Here is a 19213-nt window from a genome sequence, read left to right on the forward strand (position 1 = left end):
AAAACTGAAGAGAATAAAAATTTGATATTAAAAAAAAATCACATACTACATTTTTATGTGAAATCTAATTTTTAACTCAGAAATGCTATGGATGTTTTTAGGGAGTGAAACAGAAAACCAAACACAGGGAATCAGATCAAAATTATCTAAGGTTAAGGTCCATTTCAAGTAGATGACAAAGACAGACAATACAGTTGACCCTTGAACATTATGCAGGGGTTCAGAGGTACCGACCTGTGCTGAGTGAAATTCCCCTTACAGCCCTCTGGATCTGCAGTTCCACATCCACAGATTCAACCAAATGTGGATCATGAAGTACTGTAGTACCGTAATACTTATTTATTGAAGAAAATAAAGTGGACCCACACAGTTCAAACCCTTGTTGTTCAAGGGTGAATTGTATAACTTGAAAAGACTGGTGTGGTGTTTTTCACATTTGAAAATTCTGATCATAAGAATTACCCAAGGCACTTCTTACAAATAGAGTCTGAGACTCATTCTCTTTCCATTCTGGCTCAGTGGGTGGTAGGTTTTGACTGGGGACCAAGAATTTGTATCTTAAGCACCTCAAGTGGTTCTAATAATCAGGCAAGTTAGGGAAATAGTGGTGAAGGGAGAAACAACAGCAACAATGCCACCACAGCTCCCGTCCCCTTGCTCAGTGACTGACTGCCCATCAAACCACCTGAGAATGAGAACACTCAACTGAAACTGAGGAATTGTCCATAGAACACTGTTTATTTCAAGTCCAAAGCACAACATTACTCATTTTTCTTAACAGACTGCATAATTTTTACTGCATGAATATTTAGGGTTTCTCTATTCACAAGTGTAGATTTACTTCTTAACTTTAGGCTCAAATGATTCATATATATCAGTTTACTCCAGAGGACACATACTTTAACAAATCTGTTCAGAAAATATTTTACATAAAAACACACAAATCATTTACCAACACTCTTCAGTTGTTAACAACCAGTCTTCAGCAAAGATCTGGCTGAAGTTCATTTTCTACAAAACATTCCAAGACTGAATACAATAGAATGTAGTATTTTACATACTTTAGCTTATTACTGCAGTTAAAAGTTCCTCTTTCTTTGATGGCTTCTGCATATGTTATACTCATAAAGCAGGAGAATTCTTTCCTCTAACTGCTGACTTATTAAATAAAATTGTCTTTTTTGGTATCACTTGTCTCCAATTAAGAACCTAAATAGTCATGATGAAATCAAATAATGGACACATATAGGGCTTGTAGTAAGAGCTTTTTCAAACTAACAATAGAAGAATTTAATACCTATCAATCAGTATATCCTTTATTGTTTTGTGTTCAATAACTACCACCTGGAGTGCTATTACTTCTAGTATTATCAGTTGGCATCAAAATATAAAGTAAAAATATGTACATTTTAATATATCAATTCTTACCTGAATAATCTCAGATCTCTTGAGAATGTTCCACAAAGTGGAATTTCTTCCTAAAGTTACAGTGAATGTGGTACAATGTGTACAACTTGGTTAACCAGTGCCTGCCTTTCATTTCCAAGATTTTTCCTTATCTTGAATCAAATACACAATCTCAACTCCCATATCATAATGCACTGGCTTACAGTTTGTATATAAAGTCCAACTCAAGCTTATTTTGGTTTATTGTACATGCTTTATTAAAATGGTACGGGTATTTACAGTATCTGCAGATCCCTTCCAAGGCGCTCTCACACACACTCAGACACACCCATACGACATCCATACTACAGCCTCATGCACCCACACCAGTGAGATGTGAGAGTCAAGACTCCTAAAATTAGGCAGCTGTTATGGGATAGAGTTGTCGATTTGTTTTTCAATTTTTTTTTTGAAAAGAGAAAAGCATGGAGGAATGCATTTGGCCATGACAATGCTAATTAAGTGTGTGTATATTAACATATATGGCAGTAACACTGAATATTCCTTTTACATTCTATATACACAGAATGACATCAAGGTTTTGCAGTCAACAGAATATTCCAACTTCAGTCTCAATGCTGCTTGTAGTGACTTCTGAATTCACATAGGGGCTTTCCCTAAAAATAATTCAAGTCTATATAAGTGAAATAAGGCACAATTAATATTGATTTGATCTAGGGGAAGGAAAGGGATAAAAACCAGTTTCAAATGATCTTACTGTTGGGGAATTAGCTTTGACTTAAATCCACCTGAAATCCCTTTTTCTAATTTCCAAAAATTTCTTAGAAATAAAGGTTTTTTTTCTTTTCTCTGACAAAACCCAAAAAGAAAAGCTCGGGGATTCACATCTTAGTGTTTCAGTAGCCTTAACTACTCAGACTGATGGGCACCGTCCCCCTCTCCTGCCCAGGTCTCCTCCCTCCCTCATTGCTAAAACAGACCCAGTGCATGAAGTAGGAATTCCTTGCTGTTTTTTTGAGGAGATCTGTACACTTAAGTAGCAAATACGTATCAGGTTGTCTTTGATTTAAAAAAAAAAAAAAAAAGAGAAAAGGAAAAGTAATCTTGTGACTTTCTTGCTCTTTAAAAAAATCCCTGTCTCCTTCTTTTCAGGATGAAGAAGCCCCACCAGACATTACAAACAACTGCAGCAAATGAGTCTGGCAGCATAATGTCTAGTATTCAAATCTTCATAGTGAGACTCATTTAGCTTGTACAAACAATCTGTTGAATGTTTTCTTGCAGCAGGTGAACCAAACCCAAAGACGCTGGACACTGTGAAAGGGAGTAAGAATTGCAGTTCTGAAGGCCCCTGACTTTGGTTGTTTACAAAGTTCAATCCTGTTTACTGTGATCCTTGGTATCTTCTTCATCTGTATATTCTGATGGTTCTTCCCCTGGTTTTAGGAGTCTGCCTACATAATCATATTTTTCTGAAAGATACATCAAAAGAAAATCAGTAGCGATCAAATTTGTCTCACTATTCCATTATACAGCAGGGAAGGTGTATGCTTCCTTTAGAGTCATATAGAACAAGATAAGTTTTTCCTATTGTTTACCTTGTCCAGTCTTTGTACTCATGTAACACTTGAACAAAAGAAAACAGGGTCAGGGAACTCCTAAAGTTTGGGAATTGTGCTTTGCAGGAGAGTGTTCCATACAACCAGTTCTTAATCAAGGACACTGCATCAGAATCACTTGGAGACCTTTAAAAAAAAAAATGCACGTCCAGGACCCATCTTGGAGTCACCCATGCCAGGCTCTTGGAATAGGTATGAGGATGTGTACTTTGAAACTGGTTTAACTCTAATGTGCACTGAGAGTCTCAGAATAGTTCTTTAAATTTTAATAGCCCAAAGTATTGTCATTAGATAGATAAGTTGGCAATGTAGGGCATTTCCAACAGTTAGAAGACCATAAAAAAGTTAATGGTGACTTTCTTGGGGAGAAAGAGTACATGAGGTGGAAAATCACATGGAAAGTAGATCCAACCAGGAAATATTCTTGGGGAGAAAATGTGACACATGCTGGTAGTCCCTAAGAAAACAAACTAAACGAGAAGATGAAAATTCACTCGTTACTTATTATCCTGTGTTCTCTGAGGTCCCGATATGTGGTGCCTAGTATATTATTGTTCTTTCTCCTATCAAACTCTCTTCTTAGATCTTGGTTACATTGCTTGTTTTTATGTTACCAGGTGTTTAATTTAGAACATCGTTATGTCCAAGGTGATAATATGTTTAGTCATTTCTTGGTCAAGACTCTGAACCTAGTTTAAGGGAATTAACTGACAAACCGAGAGGACAAGATAGGCGGACTGCTTTGTATAGCAAAACCAGTATAAGTGCCAAGAAGCCAGAAGAAGTATTCCAAGGGATCCACAGGTCATGTAAATAGCAGTCCAGAGTGTTCACAGAGGCGGTAAAAATTGATGTCATGAGCATGTAATGAAGGAGAATGACATTTTTCCTTTATGGTTTGAAGGTAAGATCAAGAAAATCAGTTTAGAACAAACTAAAATTACAGTATCAATATCACTAATTAATTGTTTTAAATATAAGCCTATATTTAAAAAACTATACCTTAATGAACAAGCCTTATAAGACTAAAGGTGTCACAATTTTTATAAATTTTATAGTTTGTAACAAGCCAATTTTTAAATATGGATTTTATAAATAATAAGCACATGTAACAATCATTTTGATAGTTAGCTATGTTTATCATCAAATAATGATGGCAGTGAAAACAGACAGCATCCTTAGGCTCTTTAGTAATGAAATAGTATGCACTTTCTTTGGCCATAAATTTAATATTTGCAAAGAACCCAACAAAATGAAGGTACCTTTAAACTGCATTTCCCATTCTCGAACACTCTCCATTTGTACGGCATTCAAATCTGAGAGATCATCATATTCATCTTTAAGTGCGTCTTTATCTAGGCAAAATGTCGCCAGTCCTCTGGAGGCATCCCTACCAGCAAATATTCCATATGGACCCGCTGGGAAAAGAAAGAAATTTAGATTATCTAACCCTATTTTAGAATGTCTCAAATGAAAAAGTCAAATAAAAGAAACCTCATGACTCTTATTTGGTACACAGCCTTAATTTCAAAACATGCACAGACACTAACTAAATAGGATAATGAGAAGAAATTTCTTAGAATGAGGTAACTCTATATGTACAGGCACAGAAAGAAGTCCATGATATAGTAACTGAAAAAAGCATTTCAGCAAATTACATAGTATGACTCACTTTGAATTAAAAAAACGATATACATGTATTCACATTTCACCCACGTTTGTATATGCACAAAAAAACACCAGGAAGAATACAGACCAAGCACTTTACAGTGGCAACATTTCTGGAGAATGGAGAGGAAAATTTTACTTCACATATAACAGAATAAAGCATCTTCTAATGAGAAGTACACAAGTAGAAAAAAATGGAAATCCCCTGATTTTTAAATGAGCAAAATAATGATTATAGCCATATTCACATGAAAGCATTTAGGAAATTGAAGGTTATGTGTCAGAAAAGCATCCATACTTTTAAGAATAGAATTCAAAAATTTACTTAAATAGACAAAAATCTCAACATTTATGAACATTAATTTGAATTACAGAAAGCACTGCACCATCAAGTTCACTGGATGTAGGAAAACTCATTTCTTTTAAAATTTGTTTCATGGAACAAAAAAGTGGCCTTAATAAATTTAAAAAGTAGCATTATTAGGTATTAATATAGTAACATGAAAATAAAGGCAATACTTCCAGTAAAGTACTTTGTCCTACTTTCCCGTTCTTAAGTACTTTCCATGTTGGTGCTTAATATTAGGTGACTATCACAGTTATCATTTAATGGTTATATATTTTCCCACTGAGGGGATATACCAGTAATTTATTTAATCATTCCCCTATTAATATAAACTTAGGCTATCATTTTATACTTTAAATTTGTCTTCTATATAAGAAAATGGGACACTATTTACAATTGGCCAACATTTGTAACTTTCAAACTTTGCCCATTATCTCAACTGACATTCAAAAAGTGTTTAAGAGAAGGAAATTTAATACTGTTTCTATTTACAGAGTAAAATCTGAAGTTCTTTAATTGGATTTAATTATTTTGGAGAAACATTTTTTTTCTTTTTTTAAATTTAAGTACAGTTAATTTACAATGCTGTTAGTTTTAAGTGTACAGCAAAGTGATTCAGATATATATTTTTTTTCATTATAGGTTATTATAAGATAATGAGTATAGTTCCCTGTGCTATACAGTAGGTCCTTGTTTACCTATTTTATATATAGCAGTGTGTATATGTTAAGCCCAAACTACTAATTTATCCCCCCCATCCCCTTTGGTAACTAACCATAAGTTTGTTTTCTAAGTCTGTGAGTCTATTTGTTTTGTAAAATAGCTCATTTGTATCATTTTTTAATATTCCACATACAAGTGATATCATATGATATTTGTCTTTCTCTGTTTGACTTACTTCACTTATGATAATCTCTAGGTCCATCTATGTTGCTGCAAATGGCATTATTTCATTCTTTTTTATGAGAAACATTTAACTTTTTTTTTTTTTGGCTATGCCACCTGGCTTGTGGAACCCTGACACCAGGGATTGAGCCCCAGCCCTGGCAGTGAAAGCACCAAGTTCTAACCACTGGACCGCCAGGGAATTTCCAACGTTAACTTTTAAAACTAAGCAAGAACAGTCCCTAGGGAAAGAAAGCAGTCCACCTTAAAGCAGTTGTGTTTTTTTGTGGTATAACTCCACATGCTTTGTGGCAATGGCTGTTTTCAGGAGATGGAGAATATATATACATATATATATATACACACACACACATACACATTTATGTATATATAGAGAGAACTAATGTGGTTTTTTTTCTTAAGAAGCAACAATGACAAAAAAAATCTGTGAATAATATATAGCCTCTTAATGCTAACTGGACCAATGCTTACAAACTTAAAACAGTGATTAGTCAAACACACAAAAGAAAAAATAAAATTGATCAAGGCTATAAAAAACTACAAATGTTAAAATGAGAATTTCAACTTTTTGGAGAATTTCCTAGCAATCTCACTTTCCTCTCTCACAGTATTGCAAAGTGGAAGGGACAGTTTTTGCCCTCCCTATTTGGCAGACAAATAGAAACAGGCATTCAGTGCCTTGCCTAAAATTACTGACAGAACTGGGAAGTAATATTTCCACTTTTCTGATTACCCCAAACACAGCACATCTTGAGAAAACACACAGAGGACCCACAAACCCAAAGATGGAGTAACAATCCTGAAAACTGGAGCATTTCACTAATCACAAAATTTCAGGGAAATGGCTATTTTAGAATACCCGATAAATCAAAATGGAAGAGCATTAACAAAAAAAGCTTTTTTTTTTTTTTTTTAAGAAATCAACAGCTTTTCTTAGCATTGTGTTATAATATTTACCTCGCTGGCCTACAAAAGTCAATCTACTTCAGGATACTTCACAGTATCAACCTTAAAACATATCCAAATGGTAAACAAGAGAGAAGAAAAGATGATCACTAATAAAAAATAGGAGTCATAAAACCCTCCATCTTTGAGTATGTTAACATATAACAGTGTATTCTTTAGTAAAATTGTCTGCCAACTTCCCTAAGAGGGAATGATGTTCTTTTTTTGGTTTGGCTAACTTAGAGTGAACTTGAGTCAACAGTTAATAACCCAAACCTAATTCTAGACAAAATGATGTTTTGTTAACTCTTGAAAAGAATGATTCAGTGATTAACATATATTCCCACTCTCTGTATTAAGTTGTCCTCTCCACATGTTTCGAATTTCCCTCAAGAAGCATTTAACTTCTGAAAAGGTTTTTTTGAAAACAGTTTTCTTTACTTTTTCCTGTAAGACCATAAAGAACATAATATAAAGATTCAGAACTAGAGTTGGAAAAGGATGAGTTGCTCAGAAAAAGGAGGATCTGAGGTCCAGTTAAAGTATATTTCTCTGTATCCCTAACACAATCAGAACCATATCTGAGAAGTCAGTAATACCTCCCCTTTCCACTACCTCCTTACATAACAGACCTAAATGGTACTGATAATAATATTTTGATAACTACTCTTGGCTATCCATAATACTATAATAGCAGAGAGCTACCCAAGGAAAGCAAATTTTAAATGGTATTAGGTCTTCAGTATGGTATAATTCACACACACACACACACACACACACAAGTCTAGCTTGTATAAATTAATCAGATTGTTTTGATTAAGGCTCATTTAGATATTAACATTTCAATAATAACTAAGCGAATTATACTCTTGCTTTATCAAAGACTAAAATATAGTGCTAATACAAAACTAGATTTACAGTTTCAAGAAAATTCTTGCTACAAAAAATGCACCCAATTATTTAGCCAAGACAGATTCTCTTAAATGTACATATATAACAAATATCCTAGGACATCATTTTAACGATAAATCGTATTTCCATGACATTGTTAAATACACCGAAATGACATTATACTAGTTAGAATTCAGATTTCATTAACAATTTTAAGAGTTAACACCACTTATGATACAGATTTTTAAAGTTCAAAAATCAATAAATCTGCTAGTTATTGTAACCTGAAACTGCTTACTTTAATACAATCAAGTGACAATGGGGTGACATATTTTTGAAGGCAACAACATATGGTTACTGTAAAACAATGTTTTAAAGAATAATTTAATGAGCAAAAAATTCCAGGAGGAAGTAAATAAAATATCTAAAATATGTAACACATAATTTTGTAACTATTAAGGTGATTATGTATCTACATTAGTATTTATGAAGAGAAAATTCCAGAATGTTTTAGTTATTTCCATGGTATAAAAACCATAGCTCTCAGAGACAAACTTTAATTCATTAAAGTTTATAAACAGCCCAGTTTTCTGGCATGTTCTGACAATAGTCTTCTGTGATTATTAAAGTAAGTTAAAAAAAATCTAATAATACTTGGTATTGAGTAATTTATTCCAAATAAGGTTATAATGTGCCTAGGAACAAATGAAACAATATGTAAAAGTGACTAAATGAAATCCAACTAATAGATATTATTTTTTTATACTTAGTTCTAGGAACTCCCAGGACTTTTAGAGAGAAGGTAGCATGGTAAAACGGAAAGAATACCTCTTAAGAAGTTAAGATACCTGGGTTCGAGGCCGCACCCTACATTTGACATTGGGCAAATTTTACATGCCTAAAATTGGAGGTCAAACCAGATAATCTCTTGACTACTATAATTCTAAGAGGAACTGAAAACTCAACCTTGCTTCTAAAATTCAAACTAGGAGGCTCTCAGTAATACTGTGGGCTGAGCTAGTGGCCCTGGCCCCAGGGCTCAAGGCTGGGCTGAGGGCAGGGAAGACTTTGAAAAATTAAAACCCCAGGCCTGTGCCGTTTGTGGGAGTGGGGCCTGAGTTTACCTAGCCCAGGTAGAATGAGAATTCTAAGGTGAAAAAAATACAATAGCATGGATTTAAATATCTGTTGGAATTTAGCAAACAGTAATGGTAATACAGCAAGTATTGGGAAAAAGAAATTATTCTATAAATGGTGTTGGGATAACTGAACAGCCCTCTGTAAGAAAACAAAAACAAAAGTTGGATGCTTACTTCACTTCTTAAAACAAAATAAATTCCAAGTGGAACTAACAAACTAAAACCATAAAGTATTAAGAAACTAGATTTTTAAAAATAATCTTTAAGTGCAAAAAAGCTTTAAGTATGATACAAAACCCAGCAGCAATAAAATAGTCATGATCGAAAAAATGTGGCAAAAAATATATGAATACATAATTTGTAGGAAAGGAAACATAAATGACTCAAATTTTTGAGGATGTCCAACCTCACTGAGAAATGTAAATTAAAATAATATTGAAAAACTATTTTAACTTCTCAGATTGACGAACACCGAAAAGTTTAATATCACATTTTTGGCAAGAGGGTGAGAAACAGGCATTTTCTTGTGAGTGTAAATTGGTCCAATGTCTCTGGAGGGCAATTCAGAAATAAGTACCCAAATTAAAAATGTCCATACCCTAAGACTCAGTAATTTTACATCTAGGAATTTATTTTATAGATAATTATGATTTTACTCACGTTTAAAATGACACATGAATATTTAGAGCAGTACCATGTAATAACAAGAGATTGGAAACAAATGTTCATTAAAAGTGGACTATTATGATATATTCATATAATAGAATTTATGCACACATTCAAAGAATGAAATGGTTCTCTTTAAACTGATATGACAGGCTCTCAATATATTAAAATATTGCTAAAGGTTTGTATAGTATGCTACAATTAGTGCATGGGAGGGGTGTACCATATCCACATGCTTTCACTTGCAGAGAAATAGCTCTGGAACAAGACTCAGATACTCAGACTGGTTCCTCACCTCTAGGGAGGGGAACATGGTGGCTGGGTTGTGGGAAGGAGACCATCTTTTACTATATACCCTTTAAAATTTTTCTATCTTGACCACGTACTACCTAATAAAAATTTTTTTTTTCAGAAACTTCCATTAGGCCCTATTTTGAGGCATACCCCAAACCACTCCACAGGGAGACTTCTACAACCCAAGGCTCATGGAACATCACAGAAAATATTCAAGAAACAAAAAGACAGCAATTGCTGAAGTTTGTAATAAAAGTTATAACTACATGAAAAAACAAACTACCATGGAGGAGTGAGCACACAGAACAGATATGAGAAATGGTATCCCAAGAATAAGATAACAGAAGCAGATTAAAGAGATATAGTATGTTTACTTAAAATTATTAAGAAATTAAGGGGACTTCCCTGGTGGTCCAGTGGTTAAGAATCCGCATTCCAATGCAGGGGACGCTGGTTCGATCCCTGGTCAGGGAATTAAGATCCCACACGCCGTGGGGCAAAGAGCCCGTGTGCTGCACTACTGAGCCTGTGCACCTCAACTATAGAGCCCGTGTGCCGCAAACTACAGGGCCCACATGCTCTGGGGCCTGCGCACCACAACTACAGAGCCCATGCACCACAGCTACTGAGCCTGCGCACCACAACAACAGAGCCCGTGCACCGCAGCTACTGAGCCTGCGCACCACAACGACAGAGCCCGTGCACCGCAGCTACTGAGCCTGCGCACCACAACTACAGAGCCCGTGCACCACAGCTACTGAGCCTGCGCACCTCAACTACAGAGCCCATGCACCGCAGCTACTGAGCCTGCGCACCACAACTACAGAGCCCGTGCACCGCAGCTACTGAGCCTGCGCACCACAACTACAGAGCCCGTGCACCGCAGCTACTGAGCCTGCGCACCTCAACTACAGAGCCCGTGCACCGCAGCTACTGAGCCTGCGCACCACAACTACAGAGCCCATGCACCGCAGCTACTGAGCCTGCACACCACAACTACAGAGCCCGTGCACCGCAGCTACTGAGCCTGCGCTCTGGAGCCCACGCGCCACAACGAAAGATCCTGCGTGCTGCAACTAAGACCCAATGCAGCCAAAAATAAATAAAGAGTTAATGTGTATCTACTAAGAGTTCCAGAAGAAGTAATAAAGAGAATGGGAGAGACAATAACTGAAAAGATAATGGGTTCAAATCTTTTTAAATAAATGAATGACACATATCCTCAGATTTTAGTAGAGCCTGGCACATGTTAAAAAAAACATTATTGGGGGACTTCCCTGGTGGCGCAGTGGTTAAGAATCCGCCTGCCAATGCAGGGGACATGGGTTCGAGCCCTGGTCTGGGAAGATCCCACATGCTGCGGAGCAACTAGGCCCGTGAGCCACAACTACTGAGCCTGCACTCTAGAGCCCGCAAATCACAACTACTGAGCCCACGTGCCACAACTACTGAAGCCCGCATGCCTAGAGCCTGTGGTCAGCAACAAGAGAAGCCCGCACACTGCAATGAAGAGCAGCCCCCGCTCGCCGCAACTAGAGAAAGCCTGCACGCAGCAACAAAGACCCAACACAGCCAAAAATTAAAAAAACCCAGAAAACAAAAAACAAAAAAACCATTATTGAGGATCTGAGGTAAAACAACAGTTAACCCACAATTTTATTTCCTACATCTATACTATTATTCCTGAGTGAGGGCAGATAGACACAGAATTTTTTTCTATCAATGAAAAAAGCTATAGGACACACCTCACTAAAATGAAAACTGAACCCTGAACAAAGGAATGCGATGCAAGAAATGACAGTGAATAAAGAAAATGGTAACTATGTTGGTAAATTTAAATGAAGATCGACTATTAAAAAAAAGTTAATAATTTAACCAATTTGGGGGTAGAGTTTTAAAAACTGCAGTAAAACTAGAAGTCTAATAGTAATAACATAGAAAATGGAATGTGGGAGGGATCAGAGTCAATGCTTTCTAACCAGGGCCACAATATATGGCTGTGTACCATATAACTCCAGGGGACACCATTTACATTTGTATACATGATAGTTTTGTATATTTAGTATTAAGAAATATTCTGTCAAATGGCAGTGAAGTGTCTTAAAGAGACAGTTCTTTCTAATTCATACAAAAATGTTTGGTTAACATTCTTATATTCTATAGCAAAAACTTAAGAAAAAGAATCTTAGCACCAGAAGAATAGAAATAGAATGCATCCAAATCAGTAGGGGGATGTGAAACAGAAACAGACACACAGACATAGAGAACAGACTTGTGGCTGCCAAGGGGTGTGTGGAGTGGGGGAGGGATGGATTGGGAGTTTGGGGTGAGCAGATGCAAACTAGTATATAGACAATGGATAAACAAGGTCCTACTGTATAGCACAGGGAACTATATTCAATACCCTGTGATAAACCACAGTAGAAAAGAATATAAAAAAGAATGTATAAGTATGTATAACTGAAACAGTTTGCTGTACAGTACAAATTAATACAACATTGTAACTCAACTATACTTCAATAAAATAAATTTTAAAAAAATCAGTAGGGGAGAAAACGTGGAAGGAATAAAAAAATTAACTAAGTTGTTAAAAGACAGTATTGATATTAAATTTAATGAAAAAATCCAGCTATATTTTATAAGGAAAAAAACCAGATTGGTTAAAAGTAAAAGGATGGAAAAAGAAGCACTGAGGTAACACTAATCAAATGAAGCCTCAAGTCAAATCTGAAAATCAGTAAGGGTGATAAGGATGTTTCTTCCTCTGCCGATTAACACAGTATCAGTTCTAGATCTAGTGCTTAGATAGCTTCAAAACATTGATATACCCAATCTTTGTAAGGCTGGCTCCTTCAGGTTTTTGCTTAGGTATCAATCCCCACTTTCTTGACAAACCAATATAAATAAGGTACCTTTCTTAACCATCTGATCTAAATAAAGTCCTTTGTTAACCTCTATTACATATTCTATTAATTTCTTTAACATCATATTTAATTACAGATTATAATCATGTATTGAATGCTTGTTTATCATCTGTCTTCCTCAACAGACCATAAACTCCATGAGGGTAGGGAGGCAAATGTTTTGAAGACTCAGAGAACTCTCATTTCTCAAAACATCTTATCTAGGCAACAATGTAATGAAATCCAGGCAATTCCTTCTTAGAGTTTAAAAGTGGAGATGAAACATCTGAGACAAGATGCTGGCTCTAAGAGTACAGCAGTTATTTAGTGATGTCTGTCACAAGTATGTGGGGGAGGAGTGATCTATGTCACACCAGTTGAAAGAACTATTAAAAGAACTTGAATGGCTAACTCCAGATGTTACTAAATGTACTCCTTTCCTCCAACCTGAATAACATCTTCTGGTCTCATACATGCTTTAAGCTATGCTATTATACTTTGTGTTAATATTTAATACAAATACAATTCCCTCTTAGATTAAAAACACTGGAATGATGTTGAACTCAGAAGAGCCAAACAAGAAGGTACTGTAGAAATTACTAGTATAAATTTGAGCAGAGTATCAAAATTCATCAGAAGACTTAGTTGATCCCTTTATCTGATTGGCAGGTAATGAATAGTAGGTAATGAGTGTGTATGGGCATTAGACCTAACACAGACCCAGCTGGCTTCAAAGCAAGAAGCTAGGATGAGAGCTGGGTAGTGTCAATAGGACATTCATGAAGGAATAGGTTTCTCTATATGCCTCAACTCTTGCTTCAGCTGCAACTATGCAAACTACAAATAAAATTCACATATTGAACATAAAGTTAAAAAAGGAGGAAAGACACATGAAAGGTAACTGTGCTCCTTTCCCCCACCTCCTAAATATTAGGCATCTCATGGGGTACTTCGTATATACTTCTTTCCTTTCCAGTGGAATTTAAATGGTACGTTGGAGAAAATACAGCTTTGGTATATGTCAAAGAATACTCTACATGGAATAATGGGGGAAGCTATATATCTAAATATCCGAAACGCAGATAAACTATTAGAAAGGTCAATTGTATAATTTCTTGCCATTCTAAAGAATAAAAAACACTGTTTTGTTATAATTCCACTGCAGTAATATTACATCAAATTATTTAAAATTATACTATCTGTTGGAGTCTTCCTCATCTATTATGACTATGGAAACGTGAAATTATATTATGTTGTGATACAGTGGGAGGGGATAGCCAGTTAGACTGGGTTTGATTTTTAGCTTGGCCACTTACTAGATATGTGACTTGGGGCAAAATCTGAGTTTCAGTTTCCACGTTTGTAAAATGGGAACATTACTTATTTCCTAGGGCTGTCTGAAAACTAAATGAGATAATAAGCCCCAAATGGAGTTTCCTACTCCTTCTACCCTGACCTCTAGAATCAATGCTGTTGAACAGAACTCAATGGGAAGATGGAAATGCTCTATAAAGTGCACTGTATAGTATGGTAGCCATGTGGGTACTGAGCACTTGAAATATGGCTAGTGTGACTGAGGAACTCAATTTTTAATTATATTTAATTTTAATTAATTTAAATTTAAAAAGCCACACATAGCTTGTGGCTACCATATCAAACAGCACAACATAAAGCCATGAAGTTTGTTTCTTTGAGGCTTTAAATCCTTACGGAACTAGGAGAGGGTATAAAAAATAACAGCAGTGAGATTCTCTTTAAGTTTATCCCAGAATGCAGTATACCTGAAATAGAATAGATAGGCTTTGTGGTCAAATATATCTGGATTTGAATACCATGTCTGTGTGACCCAAGCCAATTTACCTCAAATTCCTAAACCTCAGGCTCCCCAACTGAAAGACAGAATACTCACTAATCTCACTGAAGCATTGTGGAGATGACAAATTAATGGATTTGATGTAGTAGCTGCTCAACAAATCTGGTTCCTTTCTCCTCCCACATTCATTGTTTCTTACATAACCACTTGCCTCACATGCTGGCCAACTGCCTGAACTGTTACTAAATTTAATATTGACAAATGCAGTTAATGCCAACTGTTTGCCAATATGTGTTTACTTCACTAAATTAAACTGCCAGTATTTAATTTTTTAAGAACCCAAACTTTAAAAATGTATGGCTAAAAAGAAAAAAATATTCAACACAGAAAAAGCCTTACAAAACAATCTTTTAACTCTAAAACCATTACTGAGAAATGGGAGTAGATATTGGTTAGGCACAGAAACTAGGTTTTCTAGCTCCCTTAGCTCATTCTTTCAGCTACTAAGAGTCTCAGATAAGGATTTTTACTTCTGAATTATTCTGCTACAAAACTGCTTAATTGATTTGAGGACGAAAATAAAAAATTAAAACCAAAACCGAACTTATGTCTGTTTCATAGCCAGAAATTTCGCTTCAAGACTTTTGGGAAGTGTTTTATCTTCTCTTAATGTGAAATATATTCCAAGCCCCTAAGATGATCTGGCTACCTTTAAGGTTCCTTTCAATAATAAAACATTCCAAATATCTCTATTAGGTTGTTAATTGATAACTACTTAGAATGAAATAACTGAATATCACTCTTAGCCTGTTCATTAGGACCTGGAAGTCAGTGGAAGCTAACCTAAAGCTGACTCCTCTGTTGTTATGAGGAACTCCCTCACTGGCTCAAGCCACACAAAGGCTATCTACATTATAACTATGACTCAATTTTAAAACTACTGTTGCAGAACATTTGCCACTGGATCCTGCCAAACTGTGTCTAAGGGTGTTTCTCCTAGCTATTTTCAGATAGTGGCAAGGCATAACGTGTGAGGACCGATATGCTTCTTTGCACTAATACTTTGGTTGCTTCACTGTCGGTTTAGATAGGAGTACAAAGGCAGAGTTTTTAGTTTGGTTAAGCTCTGTATTAAAAATCTAAACCTGTACACAATTTCTAATCATTGAACACACATACTGTGTAAATCCTTGACTAAAAAAAAAAAAAAAAAATTAACTATTTAATTTGGTCTGTCCGTTTAAATATTGTACTTTGGCCCTATTGTCTTATTCCCCATGCTCATAAGTAAACAAAAAAAGTATTAACTATTTCAGCTGATATGAGTAGGCAGACATCTGGTTTTTATTTTTATACAACGAGAAGCAAGTACTTAATAAGCTATCTGTGACTTGGTTGGATTGAATGTACTATAAATATATACAGAAAATACAAGCCACTAAGAAATAAATAGTTCAGCATGTAGAATCTCCAATTTCTTACCTCTAATTAACAACTAACCAAAGCACTTCTAAAATATCTTCCAGCCACTAAGCACAGAAATCTTAAGTATATATTTGCAAGTGTCAATAAATCTCATGGACTACCAGATTAAAGAGGAAACCAACTTGTTTTTAGACTTGCCAACCCCCTTGACTTTAAGACTTGGATGTACCCTTTCGAATAACAGGTCACTCTAGGTCTCTAATTTTATTTACTTTTATTGCAGTCACTTTTTTAAAGCTTAGAATAACTACACAACCAGCATGTACAATGTTGCTCAGTTTTATGGTATGCCAACAGATTCCATGAGTCTGAAGTGAAGTTTATTAACATAATCTGAAATGTATGCTATAACTACATTGTAAAAGAAGGGTTTCTAAACCAACCACCCTACACACACACAGTTCTCTGAAAGCAAAGTTTTAAAAACCTTTTAACTTGCATAACTGGTGCCTGGGGGTATGAATTTATAGCTGTTTTAAGTTTTTGCTCCTCAGTGAAAACACAGTAAATCATAATCAACGTGTAGTTGAATACTTGCCTTCCTCCTAAAAAAAAAAAAAAAAAAAAAAAAAAAAGGAAAAAGAGAGAAACCGGACAGGCACGCCTGCTGCGTATATGAGCTCCACCCCCAAAACTCAGGGCGAAGACCCTTGTAAGTATTTATTAGGATCTGCATTCAGGTTTGCCTCATCCCACATATATTGTTAATCTTGGAAAGCATCTTCGTACCAAAACCCGTTTAAAAAAAAAAAAAAAAAAACAGTCGAGGTGTTGCTTATATGACAGGACTTTACAGAGGGTTGGGACTTGGAACTCCGTGCACCTAAACATGGCCTTACAGGGAGTAGTAGAGGGAAAAGGAAGCTCAGTGGCGCGCGCACACACACTCACACAGACACACACACACACAGAGTAAAGAAAGGAAAGCTATGAATTACAGGGCCTAAAACTTTAGGTCCCTACTTTAGATATCTTTCTTCTCTCCCGCCCCCAACGATCCCAGGAATCAAAAAGCTCAGGAAAGGCTGAGGGCCAGCGTGACTGGCGACAACTAAAAGGATTTTGAAAAATTCAGCACAAGAAAAGGCTGCGAGGAGAAATAGGATAGGAGAAAAATGAAAGATGAGAGCTGGCTCCTGGGGCGACACTGGGATCCCGACTTCGGGGGGTAAACGCCGGAGGGGCCCGCGGCCAGGGCGTGTGGGGGGCGGGCCGTCTCAGGTGCCGGAGACAAGGCGCGGGGATCCACATGTCGAGAAGGCTGGCAAGCTAACCCTTTGCCCAGGGGCCTCCCTATCATAAGATGGTCGCGCTTGAGCTGCAGGGGGTCCTCCCCCTCCCCGTCCAACTCCTCCTCACCCGGGCCGTAGAACTTGCTGCCTTTGGTCACGTCGAAGACTTTCCCATTGACCGCAAGCAGGATGCGCGGGGTGCGTGACCCGTCGTACTGGCGCAGCTGCTCCAAGCTGAAGTCCCGCTTCTTCATACGAGGCAGAGAGGCATTGGGGCTCTCCTCGCCCGCCCCGGCCCCGGCACCCAGACCCCGCCGCCCCCAGCGCACCCACAGCCGGTAGGCCCCCAGCAGCACCAGCGCCACCAGCGCCACGTTCAGCAGCATCTCCCCGCCCCCCGTCAGAAGAGCCAGCGCAGCTGCCGACCAGCCGCCCCCTTCTGCTGCCGCTCCCGCGCCGCCCGGGCTCTCGCTGCTACCGTCGCTGCTGCTCTCGCTGCCACTCCCCAGGGTGCCTAAATTCACATCCCCATCACCCGCCGCCATCACTGCCCGCCAGCGCCTTCCTCTCCTCCCCGCCCCCTGCCCTCCCCAACCCCACGGTCGGCCCCGCCCATGTGGGGCCTCCCAGCCAATAGCGTGAGGGTAGGGGGCGGGGTCAGGCCGGCTCCCGACTGGGTGTTGACGCGGTAACGTTGTCTTGGATCTCTCTCTCCCTTCCCCTCCCTCCTTTTGCAGGCCGCGCGCGCGTGCGACGCCCCGCCCAGCTCGCCCCACACTTCCCTGCTCTCGTCCTTCGCCTCTAGTTGAAGTAGAAGAGGGGGGCGGGTCTGAAGAAAACGCGCTGCGCCGGCCGCGCGCGCGCGCGCGTGGGCGGGGCGAGACTATGGCGCGTGCGCGGGCCCCGCGGCGCCACGCGCTCTCCTTTCCTCTGCAACCCCTCTGGGAGACACGCTCCTCCCAGTTCCCTCGCTGTGCGCGTGCGCCCAGGGGTCGCTTTTCTTCCCAGGCCAGGGTTCGCGTCCGCAAGCTCCCGCCTCTTCGCTTTGGCTCCGCCCGAGAGCTTCACGTGCGCTGAGGCGGCCGCTGAGGCGGGACCCTCTCTGACGCCTTCCCGAGGGCGCGGGTTGGTGGCTAGTGGGAGGCCGCCACATAGTTATAACTGCTTTCGCACACTGAAGGGGGGGGGGTCTCTTTCCCCCCGGGCACCGTCGCGCCTGTCCGGAAGCCCGGAGCGTGGGCGCGCAGGCAAAGCTACAGCCTAGAAGTTTTGGCGAGGAGCTGGAGTCGCCTGGCGCGGAGAGCGCGCACGGAGTTCGCCCAGGGATTGTTTGGCAAAAGGAATCTACGTGCTGTCTACGCCATTCCCCAGTGGTTTTAGCCAAGGCTGCTCTTGTAGAATTTTCTTTCAGATTTTGTACTAAAGGTGTCGTTTTTCCTTGAAACGTTCTCATTGGGGCGAGAGGGAAGTGGATAGGATGAGGTGGTCCTTTTTTTCGCGTATTTAGCTTTATTTACAGTTTGTTTTCATCTTCCTGGGTCTTGTAGAGTCTTTTAGCCTCTCGAGTCCTTAAAATTCCTGTGTAAATGTCACCTCTGAAGCCTCATTCTGAGCCCCTCATCTCACGCACTCGGGTCATTTGATGTGCTCCCTCTCGCCCTAGTCTGTTTTGTGTCGCTAGTCCCGGCCCCCGCGCGCGTGTGAACTACCCTTGTGGCGAATGAAGGTTTATCAAGGGAGTAACAGTTTTCGTTTTATCTTGAGGAACTGATGGGATGGAGGAGAGACATGGGCAAGCAGTGGGGGCGTATGGTATGCTAATTAGGGAAACAGCAAGTGGTCCATTTTGGCTTTAAGTACTGAAGAGGAACAGTCTGGAAGACTTAAGGTTGTAGTCTT

The 19213-nt window shown here is 38.6% G+C and overlaps 1 protein-coding gene across 1 annotated transcript; it reads right to left on the minus strand.

The window, feature by feature from the left end:
• Positions 1 to 712: 712 nt before the first annotated feature.
• Positions 713 to 18124, minus strand: PGRMC2 (progesterone receptor membrane component 2). The gene is made up of 3 exons (XM_059923593.1): positions 17442 to 18124; positions 4289 to 4444; positions 713 to 2879 (listed from the first exon to the last, which is right to left on the minus strand). Exons 1-3 carry the CDS (start codon positions 17857 to 17859, stop codon positions 2782 to 2784), a joined length of 672 nt encoding a protein of 223 aa, XP_059779576.1. The 5' UTR covers positions 17860 to 18124; the 3' UTR covers positions 713 to 2781.
• Between the last annotated feature and the right edge of the window lie 1089 nt (positions 18125 to 19213).

This window comes from Balaenoptera ricei, chromosome 5, assembly GCF_028023285.1.
Source record: "Balaenoptera ricei isolate mBalRic1 chromosome 5, mBalRic1.hap2, whole genome shotgun sequence".
NCBI lineage: Eukaryota > Metazoa > Chordata > Mammalia > Artiodactyla > Balaenopteridae > Balaenoptera > Balaenoptera ricei.